General features: G+C 41.3%; 2 protein-coding genes and 1 non-coding gene across 3 annotated transcripts; 2 read left to right on the top strand and 1 right to left on the bottom strand.

The window, feature by feature from the left end:
• The first annotated feature begins 1,454 nt into the window (after positions 1–1,454).
• LOC141715833 (small nucleolar RNA R71) lies at positions 1,455–1,561 on the top strand. The gene has a single exon (XR_012572581.1). It is a non-coding gene; the product is annotated as a small nucleolar RNA R71 (small nucleolar RNA).
• Positions 1,562–12,349: 10,788 nt separating this feature from the next.
• LOC141714430 (uncharacterized) lies at positions 12,350–13,354 on the top strand. The gene has a single exon (XM_074517950.1). The coding sequence runs from the start codon at positions 12,350–12,352 to the stop codon at positions 13,352–13,354; it is 1,005 nt and encodes a 334-aa protein (XP_074374051.1).
• A 7,838-nt stretch (positions 13,355–21,192) lies between these two features.
• Positions 21,193–22,582, bottom strand: LOC141712584 (delta(12) fatty acid desaturase FAD2-like). The gene has a single exon (XM_074515573.1). The coding sequence runs from the start codon at positions 22,503–22,505 to the stop codon at positions 21,354–21,356; it is 1,152 nt and encodes a 383-aa protein (XP_074371674.1). The 5' UTR covers positions 22,506–22,582; the 3' UTR covers positions 21,193–21,353.
• Positions 22,583–22,719: the final 137 nt, after the last annotated feature.

Here is a 22,719-nt window from a genome sequence, read left to right on the forward strand (position 1 = left end):
GGAATCTTCTTATCCTTCTCGAAATCAAGAATTACAAAGTCAGCAGGAAAGATGAGTTTGTCCACCTTGACCAAGACATCCTCCACAATTCCTCGTGGATATTTAATAGAACGATCGGCCAACTGCAAGTTATATATGTAGGTTTTAGATCAGGTAAACCCAAATTCTTGAAGATAGACAAAGGCATCAGATTGATGCTAGCTCCCAAATCACATAAACACTTGTCGAACGACAAGTTTCCGATGGTACAAGGAATAGTGAAGCTTCCAGGATATTTAAGCTTGGGAGGCAATTTCTGTTACAGCACAACACTACATTCCTCCATAAGAGCAACAGTCTCTAAGTCATCGATCTTCACTTTCCTTGAGAGAATACCTTTCATGAACTTCGCAAAGCTTGGCATTTGTTCAAGAGCTTCAGTGAAAGGTATATTGATATGAAGATTCTTGAACACCTCCAGAAACTTAGCAAATTGTTTATCCAACTTTTGCTTTTGCAGCCTCTTAGGAAAAGAAGGTGGAGTATAGACCTGTTTCTCCCCTATATTACCATCAGGAGGAGTGTGTTCCACAGTTTTCTTCCTTGCTTCCACTTATGCATCCTTCTGTACATCTTCTTCAGACAAAACTTCAGATTCTGGAACTTGAGATTTTTCGGGGCTCGCAACCTTCCCATACCTCAATGTAATTGCCTTGACCTGCTCTTTTGCTTCCCTCTTTCCTGGAACTTCTGTGTCACTAGGAAGTGTACCAGGTTGTCGATTCAACAAGTCATTGGCAATCTGCTCAATTTGATTCTCCAGAGTTTTGATAGAAACCGTTTGGCTCTTGCACATGAGCCTCAACTCCTCCAATTCATATTTTTCAGTAGATTGACTTGTACTTCCATGTGATAGTTGTTGAAGTTAGAGTTGTTATCTTGGTGCATATTATGGTTGTTGAAAACCAGGAGGGTTAAATTGCTTTGATGCATACTACTGATAAGGCTGTTGCACCATATTCTGATTATTGCTCCAGCTAAAGTTAGGATGATTACGGTTATTAGGATGATAAGTGGCTGGAACTGGTTGTTGTGACCTCTGAAAGTTGCTTACAAACTGATCTGATTCACTAGAAATAGCACACTGCTCAGTTTCATGTGCATCTGCACAAAGCTCACAAACACTTGTGATATGATTAACTCCATAATTAACCAAAGAATCCACCTTCATCGTTTAAGCCTTAAGTTGAGCAGCTATAGCAGTAGATGCATCCACCTCTAGAGTTCCTGCTACCTCGCCTTGTGGTAGTCTTTGAGATGGGTTCTGGTATTCATTAGCAGCCATCAGTTCAATTAACTCATAAGCTTCATCATAGCTCTTAGCCCATAAGGCTCCACCTGATGCTGTATCGAGCATGGGTCTAGACTGTGCTCCCAAACCATTATAAAAGCACTTGATAATCATCCATTTAGGCATCCCGTGATGAGGACACTTCCTAAATATCTCCTTATGATGCTCCCAAGCTTCACATAAAGTCTCTCGCGATTGCTGCGCAAATTGAGTAAGAGTGTTCCTGATTGCGTCTGTCTTTGCCATATGGAAGAATTTAGTAAGAAACTTCTGAGTAAGATCTTCCCAAGTCATAATAGAGCCTGGTGGTAGAGAATGCAACCAACACTTAGCTTTATCCCTCAGAGAGAATGGGAAAAGCCTCATCTTAATAGCATCTTCGGAAACATTGTTGAATTTAAAAGTGTCACAGATCTCGATGAAATCTCTAATGTGCATGTTGGGATCTTCCGTTGGAGAACCCCCAAACTGGACTGAGTTCTGCACCGTCCGAATCGTGCTAGCCTTGATTTCAAAAATATTAGCCGCGATGTCTGGTCTGACAATGTTAGACTGAATGTCAGTGATCTTCGGTTTAGAGTAATCCATCAAAGCTTTCAGATCTGCTATTGGTTCTCCTATTGCAACAATCGCTTCTTCTTCAACTTTCTCAACTTTCGAAAAAACTTCTTCAACTACTTCAACTTCTTCCTCCGCTTTATCCAGTATTCTCTTGCGAGATCGAGAATGCGTTAGCATAAACGCTCTCTAGAGTACCTGAAACACAAATAAGAAAATAAGTAAGTAAAATATCCGAGTTAGGGAACTTTAACGACCACTGATGTCAAGCACATAAATTAGATTATGCACTTATGCAACAATGGTATTGCACGTAAAAAACTTGTTAGGGCGGAAATAAGTGTTAAAATTACACGCAAGTATACGCATTCGCAAGTAGTATAAGATATAAATTAGATTCCACGGAGACTCTTTTTGGTTAACTTAAGATTATGCACCTATGCAACAATGGTATTGCTATCGCTCAATGCTAAGACAATAACAAGTTGAGATGTTTTTAACTAAGATTAACTAACATGCAATTAACTATGAATAAAAGTGATTGAATTAACTATATGAGACAAACATGGGATTCTATCTTCATTAAATACTTCATTCAAAGTTATTGTTCTTAACCTTAGCATGCAATGGTGATGACAACTAATCAGATAACACAAAACTAGTAAACGGAAACTTTTGTTTTATGAATACCCTACTACCAAACATCTACAAAAGAGATAGAAGCTTAATAGACACCAATTATGTTGAGACCCTATATGTCTATAGAATTTAACAACATAAAGGTTTAATGCACAAGTTATCTATTGTGATTATATAGGGCAAGTAAGATGGTTAAAATTACCTACGAATCATGCATAATAAATACATAAACCTATGCTAGCATGGCAAGTTCTAAATCCCTATATTCATTGTCGCTTTAATAGAGATTAACAAACTATCTTATAACTTCACGACGCTCATAAGACGAATACGCACAACCAATACAAGGATATCATACAATCACCATATATTTAGGTATCAAAATAATTAACTATAGAAATTCATAAGTAAATCCGTTGGAACCCCATGACAACGATTAGTTCATAACCGAACTCATCGTCATCATGGGTTCCAATGAAAGCATGATAAATTAACTAAGTCTTTATAAACTGACTAATAATAGCAAAGTACGTTAACAAGAGTATTAGGTTCAAATAACAAAGAAAACAAGCATCCAAGATTAAAACTTAAGCAAAGAATCACAAGTAAAAACTAGACCTTCTTCTCCTTCGTCATATTATGCTATTAGGTCTTCTTCCTGTTCTCTCTTTGCTCTCGTATATGAAAAACATCTTTTTAAGAGTCTTTAAATACCAGCCCAATTAGAGCAGAAGTCCAGGAAATCAGTTTTCTATTAGAATCAGGATTCTGAAAAATTGACCTAGCGCGGCTGCCCTGAAATCTGCCAAACCAGCGTGGCCGCTCCCAAGTGTAACGCGGCCGCCCTGCCTTTCTGGAAAAAATGGAATTTTCTGCTTTTGTGATCTTCTCGTGCTGGTTTCCTTCGTGCAATCGACCGAGGCTCCATCCTAACACTCTTTTAACATAATAACAATGCAATATATATTCCTTCCTTCGAAATATACCCTAAAATGTAAAACACTACAAATAAACACATCAAATAACTTGAGTACAAAATACCAATTTGAGCCTTCACGAAGCATTCTAAGTGAATATAAATGTCACTTATCAAGGTGGCCTGCTGAGGTTCTGTCCCCTTGGTAATCGGGAGTATAATGGTACCTTTTTAACATTCGACTTCGTTAAAGCCATGAATCAGCATATCAGTTGGTGTCAGTTGTGCACCCGTGTATCCCATCTGTAGAAACGTTTTGTTGGATAGAATATCTACCAACTATCCATTGTCAATTAATAATTTAATAACTGGGAAGTTGCCTATCACATGTGTTATGACCAACGGATCATGGTGAGGGGTATTTATTTCTTCTAGATCCATGTCTTTGAAGGACAAAAAGATTTATTTTTTAGCTCACTGGGTCACCTCCCCTACAATGTGCATTACTTCTCTTTCATAGGCTTTCCTTGAGTTATTTGATTTTTTGGAAGCGGTTGGCCCTTCGAAAATCATATTTATGACAGAGCCTCTAGGCTGAGGAGCCTTTCCTTGATAGTCTTTATCCCTTCTCTTATCATTATATTCTCTTCTTCCACGGTTTATGTCTCCATCTTTAGTGAACTTGTTGAGCCTTCCACGTCGAGTTAGGAACTCAATTTTCATCCTTCAATTCTAGGAAAAAATTTGTATCATTCTCTGTATCCTTATTAAAGTGATAAAATAAACTTTTGTCTATTTTATCAGGGTCAGTTCAAAGTGGCTTCAGCCATCTCACATCCCTATCTTTCTCAATCTCCAACAATATAAGGCTTCGTGGTGTGTTCAATCGATAATATTCAATAAATTATTGTCCCACCTTCTTGGGAGGCACATCTGTTTTTTTAGACACATGTGGGTGTTTGTCTTTGTTGTCATACTCCTGATTTCCTGTATATTTTTTGCTATTCTCCTCACTTTCCAACTGAGTCACATACTTCTTCATGGACTTATCGGCTTTTATGTACTTCTCTACCCTATCCTGCAACTAAAGCATCCTTTTAGGGGCACGCTTAGCCAATGACATTTTGAAGAGATCATTCATCATTCCTTGTTGCAGAGTTGTCATGGCCACTTTATCATCCAAATTTGGGACCTTCAAGACTTCTTTTGTAAATCGGTTCAAGTATTTCCTCAGGGATTTTTTGTATCCTTACTCTAGATTCATAAGGGATGCTGAGATTTTCTCATGCACCCTCCCGCTGATGAACTGTTAAATAAAATCCTGGCTGAGATTCCTAAAGCGACTGATAGAGTTTGGGGTAGATATATGTACCATCTTTACGCCATGCCTAATAGAGTTTAAGAAAATGCCCTTCACTTAATAGCATCATTTATAGGTTCAAACTTTAATGCATTAGAGAAAGTTATTACATGGTTCACCGGGTCTCCCTTTGCATCATATACTTTAATAGTTGGCATCTTGAATTTCCTTGTGATGTGAGTGTTCATGATATCAGCTATAAAGGTAAAGTGGGATCATCAGGATCTTCAAGGGGTAGCAACTCGTTGGGATCAGCCCTAAATGCTTCTAGAGTCCTCCTTCGAGGTTTGTCCTCCAGATCAATAACTTGAGGGGTAGCTCTCGTCCTTCCATAAATGTTAGCCCTCAGGGTCTGCCTGCCCTTCTTATCCTCCTGATCATTTTTGAGATTTTCCATCTCCGTTTCATGAGCCAAGATCTTTTCTTTTAAAGTCTATGCTTCAAAACTCTCTAATTCTTGCAAGTGTGGACATCTGCTTCCAACGAGCTTCTTATCTCGGTGCCTTCTTCGATGGTGCACATCTTCATCACTAGATTCTTTACTAAACTCGTCGTGGGGACCGGAAATTCACGTCCATCGGGAATAGGTTTCAATCCCCATATATAATTAGGATTATCCCAAGGTTGTGGCCTACATGGTGGGTGCAGCTTAGTTCCCCAACATTGGGGTATATTAGCATCCCGTAAATTGGGTTTCCCGTCCCTGTAAACACTAAGGTTAACATCTCAAATCCTGGTTGGGAGCTAATCGGGGCAGTCAGTGTTTGAGATTGGTGGCTTAGGAGTTGAGATTGTGGATTTGTTCCAGAAGGGGGGTCCTGGATAGAGGAATTTGTTCCTTTAGTTTGAGTCAGTGGATTAGATGTTATTACTGGGATATGTGTTCCATGGGTGGCATAAGTGGAATATGGCGTAATTTCGATGATGGACGAGATAATATGGGTAGTTCCAGCAGGAATCCCTTCAGATCTGCTTTGTGTGCTTACCATGGTTGATGTCTTCTTCCCACAGACGGCGCTAGATATTGCGGAATAAAACTAGAGCGTGTTTATCACGTGTAATAAATAGTTTATTTAATTTTATGATGGAGATATTCTAGCTTTAATGGTTGCACTCGTGATTCATGATTTAGGTCTGCCTTCACGAGATTCCTATGTATATCTAATGCGTAGAGAATCAAGCCAAAACATAGTTCTAGGAAGAAGGGATCAGACCCTTTATATAGGCGTTGGGAGCCTGTGTTTTAGGGTTGGGAAACTTGGTGGGCAAGTCTCTAGATTTGATTAGGCTTTAAAGTCCTAGAAAGTTGAGATTTACTTCCTTAGAGGATTGTATTGCTTGTGGACTACTCTTTCAAGAGATTGAGTTTGATTCAACTTTTCTTTCCTAGCTATAATTTTGGATGAATTATGACCTGCAAATTTAATATTAAATTCATGGTTTGCGGGCCTTATGTCAGCATTGCCTTGCTAGAAGATTGGCCCAAGCCCTTTAACGCAGCTGGGTCTTGATCGGACTATAACTTTGGCCCTTTAGAGCCTAACTAATGCAATATTATTTACCGAGATTTATTAATTGAGACTCATTAAATGAACCACTCTTGATCCATTAAATTTCATATTTAATGTATCTTTCGGGTTATTTTTATCCACATAAGCATGTGTAAATCGACTGAACTCAAGTATCAGATAATGGAGTGCTCCATCACAGTGGTGGGTAAAAAATTAAGATAAATGTGGATTTATTTATAGAAGAAAATTATGTTGGTCTACGAGGGATTATAGAGATGGTGATGGAAGATTTGTCCGAGTAAGATGTAAGAGACTGAATGGGTTATTGCAACCAAGAGAAGTTGAAATTTAAGTTAAAAAAGGGATTTATTTGGGCACAGAGGTTGGGCTTTAAAAACTTTATATTTAAAATGGATGCCAATGTGCTAGATGATGCATGTAATAGGGTTCAAGGGAGATCATATTTTCACACTATTATAGAATATTGTGTTCGAATATTTTAAACACTTTGATCAAGTGTTAATGTCATATATTTGCGAATAGAGTAGCTCATTTATTAGACAGAGTTTCTCATTATGCGTCAGATTCACATGAGTGGGTTCATTATGCTCCTGACTTCATGTATGATGTTATGATTTTTGATAATATTTAAGTAATGGAAGTAACATGATTTCAAAAAAAAAAATCACATTCGGACACACTGTCAGGATTATACATGGACAAACCCCAAATGATACACTGAAACTAAATAGTATATATTATTACGGATGGTAATCGGGTCAGTCAAAATGAGTTTAGAAAAAATTAAACCTGAACCCAATTTTCTTTGCCAAACCCGAACCCGATTTTCCTTGCCAAACACGAATCCAAACTCAGGAAAACCCGAATCACTGCCAAACTAGAACTCGTCGAGTTGTGTTCGGGTTCAGGTTAATGGATGTCTAAAAAATTGCAACTTGATTCCCATAAACTTCAGTGAAGGATTACTAGAATCTGATTCAAGCAAAGGGATCATGGATCTAAATATACTGAAATTGTTGGGTTTGAATTAGAGGATTCAGATAAAGCAATGGATCACACTTCTAAGGATGAAATTGTTAGTGAAACAAGCCAACAATATTGGCCTATAATACACTCGTTTCGAACCCTATTGTTGAAAATATGTTTAACGATAATTAGTTTAATGTTAGACTGTATTGTGATAGTTTGTACAAAGTACAATTATTTGTAGTACTAATATTAGTAATGTAGTATGGTATACATATAATACTACTTCAATTCATAGCTACTTCAAATTACAGGACAATACATGTTTATGTAAAATATTATTTATATATTTACACATGTTTCGGGTCCGGTGGGCTTCAAGTTTAGGTTGGGACAGAATGGGTTTGAATTTTCGGGTCAGGTTCGAAATGATATGACTTAAATCTAAAATGACCTGAAAATAATTCGGGTTTAAGAATCAAACCCAAAATATTCAGATTCAATAAAACTAGATCGAATCGGTACAGATATGGTATCCATCGGTTCAATACAAATTGCCATTTATATATGTTATTTTACCATTTCAAAGACTAGCCATTTCAATCACCACAAATTACTAGGTTATGATTTAGCACTAAATTGATAAATTTATTGCTAACTATTAGGGCTGTTTATAGACTGTTAAACATGTTAAAACCGACTCGGTCCAACCCCGAATTGGGCTGACAAACTGAATCATTCAAAATTGTGGATTAATTGGGTTAGTTTTTATTTGGGCCGATAATAACAGATTGGGTAAGATTTTACCTATTTAAAACCTTAAAAACAACTCAACCCGATTCTATTATTATCTCCTGCCCATTTTGGTATATCGCACCAGTATTCCTTGGTGAGTAGCATTAGCTACATAGACGAGATAGCATAAATTAATTATGATACCATTAACATGTAGTAGAATTCCTATGTCTCGGAGGATTCTTGCGATGAGAGTTGAAATCTTAAAGATCTAGAAATTTTGTTATTAGTTTTTTACTTTTTTAAAAATTACATAATCTAGAAACATCATTAAGTAAATTATATGTACAAAAGAGTGCCTATAAACAGTTCTTACATATTTTGTTGAGACAAAAAAGAATGGGAAAAGATTTCCAGTATAATATAGCAAATTCAATGAAATATTGTTTTGAAAACTATTGCACGTTTATTGATCTGAATATTTACGTGAATATTTACGTGAATAAGTTGAAAAGAATTGTATTATAGACCTAGTGGTAGGTTTCCGTTAAATAGCTTAGCAGACAAGAATCTTTAGAAATCAGAACAACTACATATGATATGGCTGTGGCATGATTTTGTTTTTTAACCACCTGATAAATTCAATCCTAACTCTCCAATCCGTAAGGTTGAGTTTGTTATTTTTTTAAATTAACGGGTTTATATTTTTATAACTTGTACTAAATGAAATGGATAGTTAAAACTGTCAAATCTACCCAACTCACCTCATGTGTAGTCCTACTAACCACAAATAATACCTTTAAAGTGGTATAAAAGAATCTGTTGAACTAAGTATATCTGATTGACAGTCACATTTAACTTTTTTTTAGAATAAATTATAGCATTGTGAGGTATTTTACCTGCATTTTTTATTAGCCGAACTTTCAAATTTATATTATTATAATGATCAACCATTAATTTTAAATTTTAAAAAAAATGACTAAGAATCACTTTTTAAAGAAAAACAACTTTTATATTTTACAAAGTGGCAAATAACCCTTTTTTATCGAAAAGTTAAAGCAGTATATGATTGTAGAAGTTTACTACTACTAATTCAATATTAACCCTTGAAATTAATGACTAACAATGAGAGTTTTTTACTTTTAAAAATTTTAGGCTAAAGGCCCATTTGTTAACCATGGAAGGAAGCTGGTTGAACTCGATGACTCATTGTTTCATCATTAAGATTATTTGTCAATACTCTTTTTAATCTAGATGATACAAAAAGTAGCTGAACGAGTCCAAAATATTTAGGTTGTGTCGTTTAGAAACTTATTGGTAGCCTATGTCATTAACACACTATTTCTTTAAAAAGTAATTACTCCTTGTAACCTATTCATATTCTATATAATATTATATTTTATTATAATTTAAAAATTTATAAAGGTCTTCCGTCAACAAAAATACTACTAATAATAATAATTCACAAGTAAATAATATCAATTTTGCATAAAATTATTATTAGTATCTGCAAAGGGAAACTTCACTTAACTGAATTAAATTCTATTTTTGGACAATGAAGTAAATTAGAATCATAAAAAAATTAGAAAAAAAACAAAATCGTAAAAGAATAATTATTAGAAATTGATAAAAAAATAAGGCTTTGAAGTCGGGAACTTGGATTTTTATATTGAATTTATAGATACATGCATATAGATTAAATACATTTTTTTTCTAATAATTGAATTAGTATATACTTCTAAGTACGTATTATTATGTGAGTAAGAGAATTTTTAATGTGAATGTAGGGGTTATTTTTGTAATTATAGAATATGATGAACTTTACCGTTAAAAATATACCGTGTACTCATATAACTTCCCTAAATATACTTTTCTTGTAATAAATATTAAATAACTTGAAATTTTACCATTCAGAAAATTTTACATTTTGTTTACCAAATGACATCGTTCATTAGTATTAAAATTTTTAGATTTTTTACTCATACAGAATTTGACTGGCTCAAAAAATATTGTTTAGATTTAACAAATGAGCCCTAAACTTGAAAGTTCGTTCTCAGTGATTTTCAAAGTGTTAATCCTCTCAATTTGTCTACATATTTTTATGAGATTATGATAAAGACATGTAAAAATAAATTAAAATATAGATTTTGCCACCGTTATGGATTGAAAACTAGGGTGTATTAATTGTTGTATTAATTACTAAGGTTCGGGAGCTCAAGGCCTTTAATGGCTGCTCTCGTGTTTCATAACTTAACTCTGCCTTTACGAGATGCATATGTATCTCTGTAAATTAGAGAATCAAGCCAAAAAACGTAGTTTTGATTTGAGGGGGTGAGACCCCTTATATAGGTGTAGAACACCTCGAATTAGATTAGCTGTAGGAGACTTGGTGGACAAGTCTCAGAATTATAATGGACTTTGGGGTCCTAAGAAGTAGGAAATTGATTCCTTATTCAATGAGGTCTCTTGGGTCTAATCCACAATGTTTCATACCCTTATTAGGACTTTTTTTAGTAGCTGATTTTTACCACATTTATCAACTATGAAAATAGTAAATATTGTGGGTCATTCGGGCCTTCTTTGTTCCATCAGGCCTGATCTGGTCCATCATGTCTGATCAATGTGTTATCCTTCTTGGTTTGAATGTCATACATCTTCTTAATGGGTCTTGTACGTAGCCTGGACCTTATATCAAAGTCAAGGCTTATTTATCCCTATGAAGCTGATTTACCATTTATTAATTAATTACGAAATTAATTAATATTCAGGATTTTGGACCCTTACAGGCTTTAGTGGTAGCCCAATTCTCGTAATCAAAGCGATATTAATTACGCAATCAGGATTTATCTTATTCTCTCTAGTCACCAAATTTATATTATTTTAAAATTAGAAAATCATGTAATTGGGTGTTTAATTTGCTATTTACAAATTAATTATTGAACTCTAAGTCAAATTCAATTTTATGTCACAGGAAAACCCACATTTACCCGAGGAGTCCGTTGGTGTCAATATTCTATTTCTTTGATGGGCATTAGAATATAAAATAAAATTTTCCGATTCATCTTTTAATATTTTAGATGAACTGGAACTTAATATCAGAATTCTCCTCGAGTGAAAAATTATCACATCTATATTTTATAATATTTTAACGATTTATTATGAATACGAAAACAAGTAATTACCCTAATAATGGACACACTTTATTCACCATTCGACCCGAATATATACTTTTTAGCCAGGAAAAGTATTGGGATATTGTTGGTTATAGGCCCAATAAGGCCCATTGAACGAAAGCCCATTAAGCAGTTGTGCTACTGGGCCGAAGGACCTCCAGGCCCGCGCCGCCGAGGCCCATGGAAGCAGCCCAGGTCGAGGCCTGCTACTCGCGGACCGTTGGACAATACAAGGGACATAAAGCCCCCTTTTCACTCCCTCATTAATGGTTGGTAACGGAAGAACATTCATGGCATGATTGGGTATAAAAACCCTTGTGAAGTAAGATAAAACATACACACTCTCAACATTTTCTGCTCTTGTATTACTACCCTAATTTTACAGCCAGATTCTGATTCTCACACCGGAGGTGAATCGGGGGTCCAAACCCTCGCATTCTCTTCACTTTTAGGTACGGCCGAAGCCTTCTTCAATCCAGTCGAAGCCTGTTCATACCACCGAAAGGATCTGGGCGTAACATTTGGCGCCGTCTGTGGGAAGTACGAGAGTTACAAGTTGAGAACGAGACTATGACAGAAACAATTCATGAACATTCACCGCCGCCTGGGTTCACCGACAAAGGACAACCGTCCACCCTAATCGACGAGGACGGGGTTATTACGCTAACCCCTGAAGAACAGGCCTTACTCCTAAAGATCCGGGCAGAAAAGGCCGCGGAGAAAGGTAAGGCCAAAGTTGATCAAGTTGACAAGGAAGTAGAAGCGCGAGCCAAGAAAAGAGAAGCTGATGCGCTCCGGTTGAAGGCCCTGCAACTGTAGAGGGAGGAAATTGAACTGCAAGAACGAGCCTTGAGGGAAGCAATGCGGGCCGAAGAGACCGGTGGAGCACATAAGGATAGAAGGGAACGTAGGGCGTATGACGAAGAAGATGAGTCTGACTCTGATTCGCATCCCCGAAGGAAGAGGGCAAAGCAACCCTACTCGTCCGATTCAGAGGAGTAGCCCGATGGATCCCGCCTCAGGCTCAATCGCTTAGAGAAGGCCCTGTTCGGTGATAGGAGGCCCGATCGAGAACCTGTTGTAACATAAGAGATTGAACTGTACCGACCCCCTCCGGGCGAAGAGAGACAATTCCCCAAGATGAGCGAGTTCAACGGGAAAGGGGACACCGAGGACCATTGTGAAAAGTATGAACTCCTGATGGTTGGTGATATAATGTTGTGCAAGATGTTTAAGACTTATCTCAAAGGGTCTGCCTCGATGTGGTACAAATCCCTGAAGCCTCGGTCAATCGGGTCTTACGAGCAATTGAAGAGGAAATTTTTAAAGTACTACTCGCACCTGTGCCGAAAGGCGAAGGATACCGAAGCCTTGGTCCACTGTCGGCAGAGGGCGAATGAGGAGCTGGGGGATTATCTCGCCAGATTCAAGGAAGAAGCGGGAATGGTCACCAATCTGGACAAAATCAAAGTTATGGGCTTCCTAACGGCGGGGCTAGACCCCTATAAAGGTAAAAAGCTTCGTTCATCTCTTTACGATTTCCCCACAAAATCCCTAAATGATATATATGTGAGAGGCGAGAATATTCGCCGCAAGATGGAAAGTATTGGGGGATATAAAGACACAAGAAGGGACGACCGATCAAAGCGAGCCGACAGATATGAGGGCTCAAGATCAGGGTCTGACCGGAGGGATAGCATAAAGGAAGGAAGGAAGGAAACAGATCGTGGAGCTGAACGACGTCGAGATAGAGATTCGGCCGTGTTCACTCCTTTGAATGCGCCGATCTCCAAGATTTTCCATGAGATAAAAGGCAAGCCGGGATTTGTTCGCCCCGCCAAGATGAAGGTCCCGAACTACAAGAAGAACCCCGATAAGTACTGTGACTATCACAGGGACAAGAGGCATAACATAGATGAATGCTACCACCTCAAGAAGCTCATTGAGCGCATGATCAAAGACGGCGAGCTTAATCAGTTCGCCCGAGATCTGAGAGATAGATTGGGGCCGAAGGAAAACCCAGAGGAGGAAGTAGAGGCCGATGAGCCAGAACGAAGGGACAGGATAAGGCGCGAAGTAAAAATAATATCTGGGGGGAGCATCCTGGATAAGGATAGCAAGACTGCAAAGAAGAGGTACGCCTGACAGGTGTACAATCTGTATCAGTTCGGGCAAGCAAAGCCCCACATGCCCATGACCTTCAGCACTGAAGACTATGAGGATGTCATTCGCTCGCACGAGGACCCTCTGATCATCAATCCTATCATCGGGAAAAACAAAATATGGAAGGTGATGGTGGATACCGGCAGCTCAGCCAATATACTATTCCACAAAACCTACTGTAAGATGAACTTGGCGGGAGAGCAACTAGAGCCCTGCAACGAAGCCCCCCTCTATGCAATCGGAGGCCATCCAATTCAGTTTGAGGGAACGATTACTCTTCCGGTCCTCCTGGGCAAGTTGCCATATACCGCCGAGAAGCTGGTGAAGTTCTACGTGGTTCGGATTGAAAGCCCGTACAATGCAATATTTGGCAGGCCCTTCTTATCTACTTTCGAAGCAGTGGAGTCCATACCTCACCTCAAACTCAAGTTCCCAACTGAAAAAGGGGTAGGAGATATGAGGGGTGATCAGAAAACTGCCCGAATCATAATGCTCGAAGACCTTGAGAAAGATCAAGAATATGAAGGGTCGGATGGAACCGGAAAGAGGAAGCGGGCAGAATCCGAACCCAGCGGGAGTCGGGAAATATTGAACATTGAGTTGGAAAAATTTGGGGCTGATCTCTCGAGTCCTATCGCCGAACCTGCGGTGGAGACTGAAGAAGTAGAGTTGTACGCAGGCTATTCGGGAAATATGGTACGAATAGGCAAAGACATGGGGCCAGACCTGAAGGCGAAGGTAATAGCTGTCATTCGGCAATACCATGATGTGTTCGCCTGGGGGCCCGAAGATATGCCCGGATTGGATCCCAAGACGGCAACGCACTGCTTGAATGTGCAGCCTGAGGCCAAGCCGGTAAAGCAAAAGAAGAGGACATTTGCAGTCGAACGACAGAAGGTAATAGAGGCCGAAGTGGAAAAACTTTTAGAGGCCAGATTTATCGAGGAGATCGAGTATCCTGACTGGCTAGCCAATGTGGTGGTCGTGAAGAAGTCAAACGGGAAATGGAGGATGTGCGTGGATTACACTAAACTCAACAAAGCATGTCCGAAGGATCACTACCCATTGCCTAACATCGACCAACTAATAGACGCAACCGCAGGATATGAGGTACTTAGTTTTTTGGATGCCTTTTCTGGTTACCATCAAATTGCTATGAATGATAGGGATGTGCCCAAGACAGCGTTCATAACTCCGAAGAGGACTTATGCTTATATTAAAATGCCCTTCGGACTGAAGAACGCTGGAGCCACATTCCAGCGAATGGTGAATAAAGTCTTCAAGGAGCATAATGGAAGGAACATGGAAGCATACGTGGATGATATGATAGTGAAGTCACTGTTCCAAGATCATGCCGAGGACTTAAAGGAATACTTCGAAACTCTCCGAAAGAACAACATGAGGATCAATCCGAACAAATGTACCTTCGGAGTCTCTAGTGGAAAGTTTCTCCGGTACATGGTCAGCGCCCGGGGGATAGAGGCAAACCCGGAGAAGATCAAAGCGGTTATCAATATGGAACCTCCCATATGCATTAGAGATATATAGAAATTGACGGGCCGACTCGCCGCCCTTCGGCGTTTCATTTCCCGGTCAGCCGAGAAAGCACTTCCTTTTTTCGTCGTGCTCAAAGGGTCAAAGAATTTTGAGTGGGGGCCCGAATGCCAAAAGGCGTTCGAAGAAGTAAAGGAATATTTAACAAAGGCACCACTCTTGATGAGGCCCGATCCGAAGGAAACTCTTCAGCTTTATCTAGCTGTGTCTGACAGAACTCTGGGGGCCGTCCTTGTGAAGAATTATGAAGGCAATCAACATCCCGTGTTTTACGTGTCCCATGTTCTCAAGGACGCAGAGACAAGGTACCCCAACGCCGAGAAATTCGTATATGGGTTGGTTATGGCCTCCCGAAAATTGCGACATTATTTTCAAGGTCGGACGGTCCAAGTTGTCACCGATCAACCTCTGAAGAAGATTTTGACCAGGCCCGAAGCCTCCGGGAGAGTCGTAACGTGGTCCATTGAACTCGGGGAATTTGATCTCGAATATGTCCCCCGAACGGCAATTAAGGCCCAGGCTTTGGTCGACTTCGTGGTTGAATGCGCATTCTCGGGTCCGAAGGATCTCTCGCCTGAAGAACAACTAATCCGGATCCCGGGGAAGTGGAAGCTCTTTGTAGACGGGTCGGTCACCGGAAAAAAGTGTAGGGCAGGCTTGATCCTCTCCAGCCCCGAAGGATTTGAAATATGCCAGGCCATAAGGTTCAACTTCCCCTTGACAAACAATGAGGCCGAGTACGAAGCCCTCCTCGCAGGAATGAAGCTTGCCCGAAGCCTCGAGGCGAAGCACCTAAGGGCCTTCAGCGACTCCATGTTGGTTGTGAAACATTTCACAGGGGAGTATGAACAAAGGGATCCCCGAATGAGAGCCTATGCTACTAAGGTACGAGAAGCTTCTTTATCATTTGAAACCTTTGAATTAAGTCAAATTGGCAGAGAAAACAATTCTAGGGCAGACGCACTTTCCAGGCTAGCTTCGGCTGAGACACAGAACTTAACCGGTTCTATTTACCTCACCGAAGCCAAAATGCCTTCGATCAAAAAGAAAGAATGCCTAGAGATTCACCAGGGAAGCGACTGGATGACCCCCCTCAGGAACTTTCTGGAGAAGGGCATTCTGCCACCCAACCGAAAAGATGCCTTGAAGGTTAAATACAGAGTATCAAGCTACACTATCATCAATGGGCGAATATATCGCCGATCAGTAAGTCAACCCCTTCTACACTATTTGAACAGCGAAGAACAGCAACAGGCTTTGGAGGCAGTACACGAAGGAATTTGCGGCGAGCATCTGGCTTGTCGTTCCCTCGCCTTTAAAATTCTCCAGCAGGGATTCTTCTGGCCCACTTTGAAAGCAGACGTCATCGACTATGTAAAGAAATGCGTACAATGCCAGTTGTTCTCCACTGTCCCGAAGCAACCTCCTAAAGAGATGACCTCTATACTAAGCCCAATTTCGTTCGCCGTATGGGCCGTGGATATAGTTGGCATACTTCCTACCAGCTCGAGGCAAGCGAAATACTGCATAATCGCCATTGACTACATGACTGAATGGGTCGAAGCCCGTCCTCTGTCAACCATAACAGAAGAAGCTGCTAAAAAGTTCTTCCTGGAACAGGTCATTCTCCGGTTTAGCATTCCGAAAACCTGCATCTCAGATAATGAAACTCAATTCATTGGAAACAAATTCCGCAAGTTCCTGCACCACTTCGGAATCCAACAAAAATTTAGCTCAGTGGCCCACCCACAAGGAAATGGGGTGATTGAAGCGGCGAACAAGGTGATATTCCGTGGAATTAAGAAGAGGTTGGGCGAGGCTAAAGGAAGATGGGCGGAGGAACTCCCTTGGATCTTATGGGCTTACCGAACCACCCCCCGGACATCAACCGGAGAAACTCCTTTTAGAATAGCTTATGGCACCGAGGCCTTAGTTCCTGTCGAAGTGGGCTTGGAATCATACCGAACCGAGACCTACAATGTGGAAACTAATAGCTTCGGGTTGAAGGCGAACGTAGACTTTCTGGAGGAAGAAAGAGAAGCCGCCCATCAAAGGAACATGAGGTATTTACTGCAAGCGGCACAACACTATGACTCCAATGTGAAGAAAAGGGCCTTCGGAGTAGGAGACCTAGTATTAAGGGAGTTGGTCGCATTTATGCCGACCAAGCAAGGAAAGCTCCAGTCGAACTAGGAAGGGCCTTACAAAGTGACCGAAGTCGTTCGCCCTGGAACCTATAAGCTCGAAACGTTGTCAGGCGAACAAATTAAAAACACTTGGCATGCCAGTCGCCTTCGGAAATTTTATCAGTAAGAAATTTCTTAAAAAGCTTGTATTTCAATTATATGTGAAGAATGTAAGCAGTCTGATTAAATAAAGATGCATTTCCTGTCAAAATTTCTTTATTTATACATGCTGCGGCCGACCGAGTATTATCTGAGGGCGATCCCGAAGAAGATAAACCCTTCGGCTGCCGCCATTGTCTAATTTGTTAACTGAAAAGACACAAGGGGCAATCACCCAAAAATCGAACATCATTACACTATATTGGCAACTTGGAATTGGTAAACACGAATTAAGGGCCTTAAGGGGCAATCCTAGAATAACGCCCTATCATTCGTCTTAACTTAATTATTTATTATTAATGAGGCCCAAGGAATCCCTGTCCCGGGGCGATCAAAGGAAGGACATGGTTCTTCGGCCTAGATAATGAAACAATTAATCCAACCAGGTTTAGGGGCGATCCCGAAGATGACCGCCGATCTAGGGGCGATCATAAAAAGATCAGCGCCCATGTTCCCTCGCCTGAATTAAGAAGGGATTAACAGCCCGAACCAACCTTCGACCTTCAACCTTTGGGGCCGTAAGGGGTAGTGAGGCAGCAAAAAATTAAAATCATTATTAAAATCGTTAAGGCAAATGAATAAGCCGAAGATACGATTCATTTTATTCAATTCGATAAGATCGTTGAGGCGAATGAAGCCAGAGAGGCGATTCATTTTATTATTAAAATCGTTAAGGCAAATGAATAAGCCGAAGATACGCTGCATTTTGTTCAATTTGATAAGATCGTTGAGACGAATGAAGCCAGAGATGCGATTCATTTTATTATTAAAATTATTGAGGCAGAATAAGCTGAAGATACGATTCATTTTATTCAATTTGATAAGAACGTTGAGGTGAATGAAGCCAGAGATGCGATTCATTTTATTATTAAAATTGTTGAGGCAGAATAAGCCGAAGATACGATTTATTTTATTCAATTTGATAAGATCGTTGAGGCGAATGAAGCCAGAGATGCGATTCATTTTATTATTAAAATTATTGAGGCAGAATAAGCCGAAGATATGATTCATTTTTAAGGCGAACAATTAAATACAGTCGGACAATGCTGATGAAAAACAGATGCATTAAAATATAAAACCCCGAAGGCTAGTTAAATTACAAAGAGTACCAACTACAAAGAGTACCAACTACTACCAATTACAAAGAGTACCGATTATAAAAAATAGAAATACAGGAAGACGAACGAAGAATGCCGCTGCAAGAGTTGGGTAAGACCATGGAAACATCAATGGCAAACTTCACAACAAGATCATCTTCAGTCATGTCAAGCACCTCAGTGCTGAAGGTTTAGGCTTGAGGGTCTTCATCCGAGAGCTCTTCGTCTTCGCCGGAGGAGACAGGAGGGACTTCGACTGCTGGACGACCGATAGGATCTTCCAAGCTGTCGTCCAGCAACTGCTTATAGTCTCAGTTCAGGCCATGGGCCTTCTCCAGGACATAATCAGCGCCGAACTGGAAACGGCGCTCCTCAGTCCGGTCCAGCTGCTTATGCTTCTTCCGAAGCTCCTTTCGGGACCTCTTCAGCTGGACATTCCGATGGGAGATCCTCCGGTTCGCCCTCTCCAGCTCGGTCTCCAGCCGGGATCTATCCTTCTTCAGCTCAGCGGCTTCGACCTCGTTCTGGGCTTTCACCCTCACGAGCTCCTCCTCGGCCGCCGCAACCCTCCTCTCCAACTCCTTCACCTCGGCCATGCGAGTCTCCATATCCTTAACCTTGTCCTCCACGGCTGCGGCCCAAGGGGAAGCCTACAAAAAGACGACAAAAACATTACTAAAGGATGCCGAAAAGAAAAAAGTGGAAGAAAAATAAAAGATTAAAAACATACCAAAGACAGGAAGGACAGAAGCTCCGTGCAGGCTTCGATAGCAGAAGCCGAGGCAAAAGTCGGGAGATCGACCGGGAGCTGAAGATCATGGCAGAGGTCCGAAGCCACCTCCTTCATGGACTACCGAGCAGGGTACACCGTATGGTCAGACGTAAGCACGCCCCACCCCGGGAGATAAGAACGCACTATCCCCTCCTTGCTCCGGGTCCTCTTGGAAGGGTTCCCCTCTCCCATGTACTCCAGATCGTCCCCCTCCTCGGCCTCAGAAGCCACTCGAGATTGACGGGGCGACGAAGGCTTCTCGGTCGGGGCCCTTTCACCCGTGCCCTCAGATGGATCGGGCGTAGCCCCCTTGTCGGCAGCCTTCTTCGCCGCCTCTTCGGCCGCCCTTTTCTCGGCCGCCCTGGCCTTCTTTCTCTCGATCAGGGCCTCCCTTGAAGACACTGAAATAAGAAGGGAAAACAAGTCAGTCCAAGCATATATATAGTCGAATGCATAAAAAGAAATAGAAATACAGGCGTGGGGACAACACTAAAAGACCAAGGAAGAAGTTTTGTTACCCCCACCCCACAAGCTGAAGAGCCAATCCTTGTCCCGAAACTCTCTGGGACCCAGCTTCTTCACATTGACGTCCACCAACGCCGTGTAACTATCCTTCTCCTCCAAGGTCAAGCTCGGCATGAGAAGCAGAGCGGGGTTTACATCCCGCCAAACCGACATGGCCGCCAACCCCGGGCCACTCACATAGCACCAATGTTTGTGAGTGGACTTATTGTTCGAATTGGTCGCCGTCCAATCGGGTCGCCCTGCCCGACGGGCGATGGTGTAAAAACCCGCACTCTTCAAATTCCTCCTAAAATCGTAAATGGTACCAGAATAGGCGAGTGCTGGGTGCGATCCCGGTGTGAAGACACCTGTTCTGGAAACAGTTGATGTGGATGAACCCGTTCGGATCCATCTGCCCGAGGGCGATACCCATCTGGAAGAAGAGGTGCTTGATCAGCTTCAACGGCGGCACCCTCAAGCCGCATTTGAAGGCCGCCTCTGAAATCCCTACGGCGCAGCCTCCATATCCATCCGGCACCCCGGGAGTGTCGAAGATCCTCTCGCCTTCCCTCGGCGCATACAGCCAACAAAGTCCTCGGGGAACCGAATAATCATCGTACATCTGAACGACGTGCCCTTTCGTCAGTTCAGATCTATTATTGGTTGCGGGATAGTCGGCAGCCGAACCATATAGGGCCCGTCCCGTCCGCTCGGGGCGAATGGAAGACGTTCCCACCAAGCTGTTGGATAAGGGGTCCCATGAATCCGGGGGGCGTTCTGCTCGGTCCATGTCCCTGTATCAGGAACAGAGAGACATTAGTCCATGTACTCGGATTAGCAGATAAAAGAAAAAATAAACACCCGAGTACACGTCCCAGGACCGAACGAACCAGAACCCCGGAGGCTGTTTCCGAAGGCTGCTTCCGAGCCAAGCCCACCTGAAGGATGTTCTTGCCTACAGAGCCTTACGCAAACATCGCTCCAGACCACCTGTTTAAGCCCTGGGTCGGCTCCCGAAGGGTGTTCTAAAACCAAGAAATCCCGAAGAACGTTCTTGGTCATAAAACACCTCGCATGCCATCTTTACTTTCTGCTCTTGTATTACTACCCTAATTTTACAGCCAGATTCTGATTCTCACACCGGAGGTGAATCGGGGGTCCAAACCCTCGCATTCTCTTCACTTTCAGGTACGGCCGAAGCCTTCTTCAATCCAGCCGAAGCCTGTTCATACCACCGAAAGGATCTGGGCGTAACAGATATATATAGAAGATCCGGTTAAAATCTCACTTTAACCTCTTAAAAATTTTAGAAGTGTTAAATTACTAGGATGAATTTCCCCGTTGGCTGAATTCCTCGTAGGCTGAATTCCTGAACGAAAATTTTAAAAGTGAAAATTATTTACAGTTTGATGCTCTTTTTTTTACCATAATTTCAGTTGATGCTACCCTAGAGAGGTTTTTTTCCCTAAATTTAGCTAGAGAAGTTAATTAGCAATAGAGAAGTTAATTAGCAATATTATGCAGCCGTGCAGTTATGAACTCATGAAATTCGGTCTCAGTAGATTAAGTTATTATATAGATTTCCAAACACGTACAATTGAAATCATATTCACAGCTACACAACCTTGGTGTTTAGGTGTACAAGCTTGCCGAATTATTCCAAATTAACACACAATAAAATTATTTTAATTTTGTGCTTCTTGGTTGCTTTAAAACTTGTTTCTATACCAGTAGACTCCCTTGGTCTCGCCTTCATCTTTCTCCACGTAAATGCACTCTTTCATTTCTCTATACATTGCTTTGAGGATCGGAGTTCCATCATATTGGTAGTACTCTCCAAGTATTGGCTTCATTGCTTCAGTGGCTTCGAGTCCGTGATAATGTGGGATCATGGAGAAAATGTGGTGACAGACATGAGCATTGCAGACATTGTGGAACACCTTGTTCAAGATCCCGTAATCTCTGTCAACTGTGCAAAGAGCTCCTCTCAACCAGTCCCACTCGGTGGAGTCATAGTATGGCAATGAAGGGTGAGTGTGGTTCAATATGGTGATCAACACAAACCATCCGTTAACAACTAGAAGTGGACCTCCGTAAACACAGAACACCCATGCAAATCCTTTGGCCAACACGAGTTTGTATAGTCCGTAAATGACAGCAAGAATAGCAATGTCAGAGACAATGATTTCCTTGCGCTCGCGTTCTGAGTAAAGTGGGCTGTGGGGATCGTAGTGGGAAGTCCACCTTTCGTATTTGTGTCCGGACACATTGAACATCAAGTACAATGGAAAGCCTATGAGAAGTGTGGTAAGCCACACAAGGACTCTGCCAGGTGGGTTGTTAAGCAACTTGTAATAGTTACGAATATTGGACTTGAATCGTGGGACATAAACCTCGTCATTTTCAAGAGATTGGGTATTTGCATGGTGACGACGGTGGCTAATTTTCCAGGAGAAATAAGGAACCAAAAGAGAAGAGTGAACAACAAGGCCAACAAGGTCATTGATCCAGTTGTAATTGCTGAAGGCATCGTGGTCGCACTCGTGACCAACAACCCAAGCACCGGTGAGGACACAACCTTGAACAGCAATGTAAGCGGCCCAAGCCAAGTAATTGAAAGGAGTTGGAAGATATTGGTCTATATAGTTGGTAGCAACATAGTAAAGAGCATAGGCCATGAGGAGATCCTGAATAAGGTAGCGGAAAGACGTAACAAGAGACTTGTGAAAGCAATGAGCAGGAATTGCTTTCTTCAAGTCCCCAATTGTGAATGGAGGTTTCTCATGGGGAGCACGTTTAAGCGCTTCTGCTGCTGTCTTCTTCCCACTCGGGGGATCCGACATTCGTCCACCTGCACCCATATTTTTCGAAAACAAAATGCGAGAGTATAGAGAGTAGCTGTGTATCAAGTGCAAGGAAGGATGATAACAAAGTGAAAGGGGTAGAGAGTATAAATAGCTAGTACAACGCCCGCCACAAAGATAAAATAGGAGTATTACACGTAAAAAGAAGTACATGTGTTACGGTGGATGATAAATTTGAAAAGACGAAACCCTGTCGGTCAGGCAAGGCGGG

This window comes from Apium graveolens, chromosome 3 (assembly GCF_009905375.1).
Source record: "Apium graveolens cultivar Ventura chromosome 3, ASM990537v1, whole genome shotgun sequence".
Lineage (NCBI taxonomy): Eukaryota > Viridiplantae > Streptophyta > Magnoliopsida > Apiales > Apiaceae > Apium > Apium graveolens.

Bases quoted from the DNA above. Each gene is read 5' to 3' on its own strand.
- LOC141714430 (XM_074517950.1), top strand. From the start codon at position 12,350: ATGAGCGAGTTCAACGGGAAAGGGGACACCGAGGACCATTGTGAAAAG.
- LOC141712584 (XM_074515573.1), bottom strand. From the start codon at position 22,505: ATGGGTGCAGGTGGACGAATGTCGGATCCCCCGAGTGGGAAGAAGACA.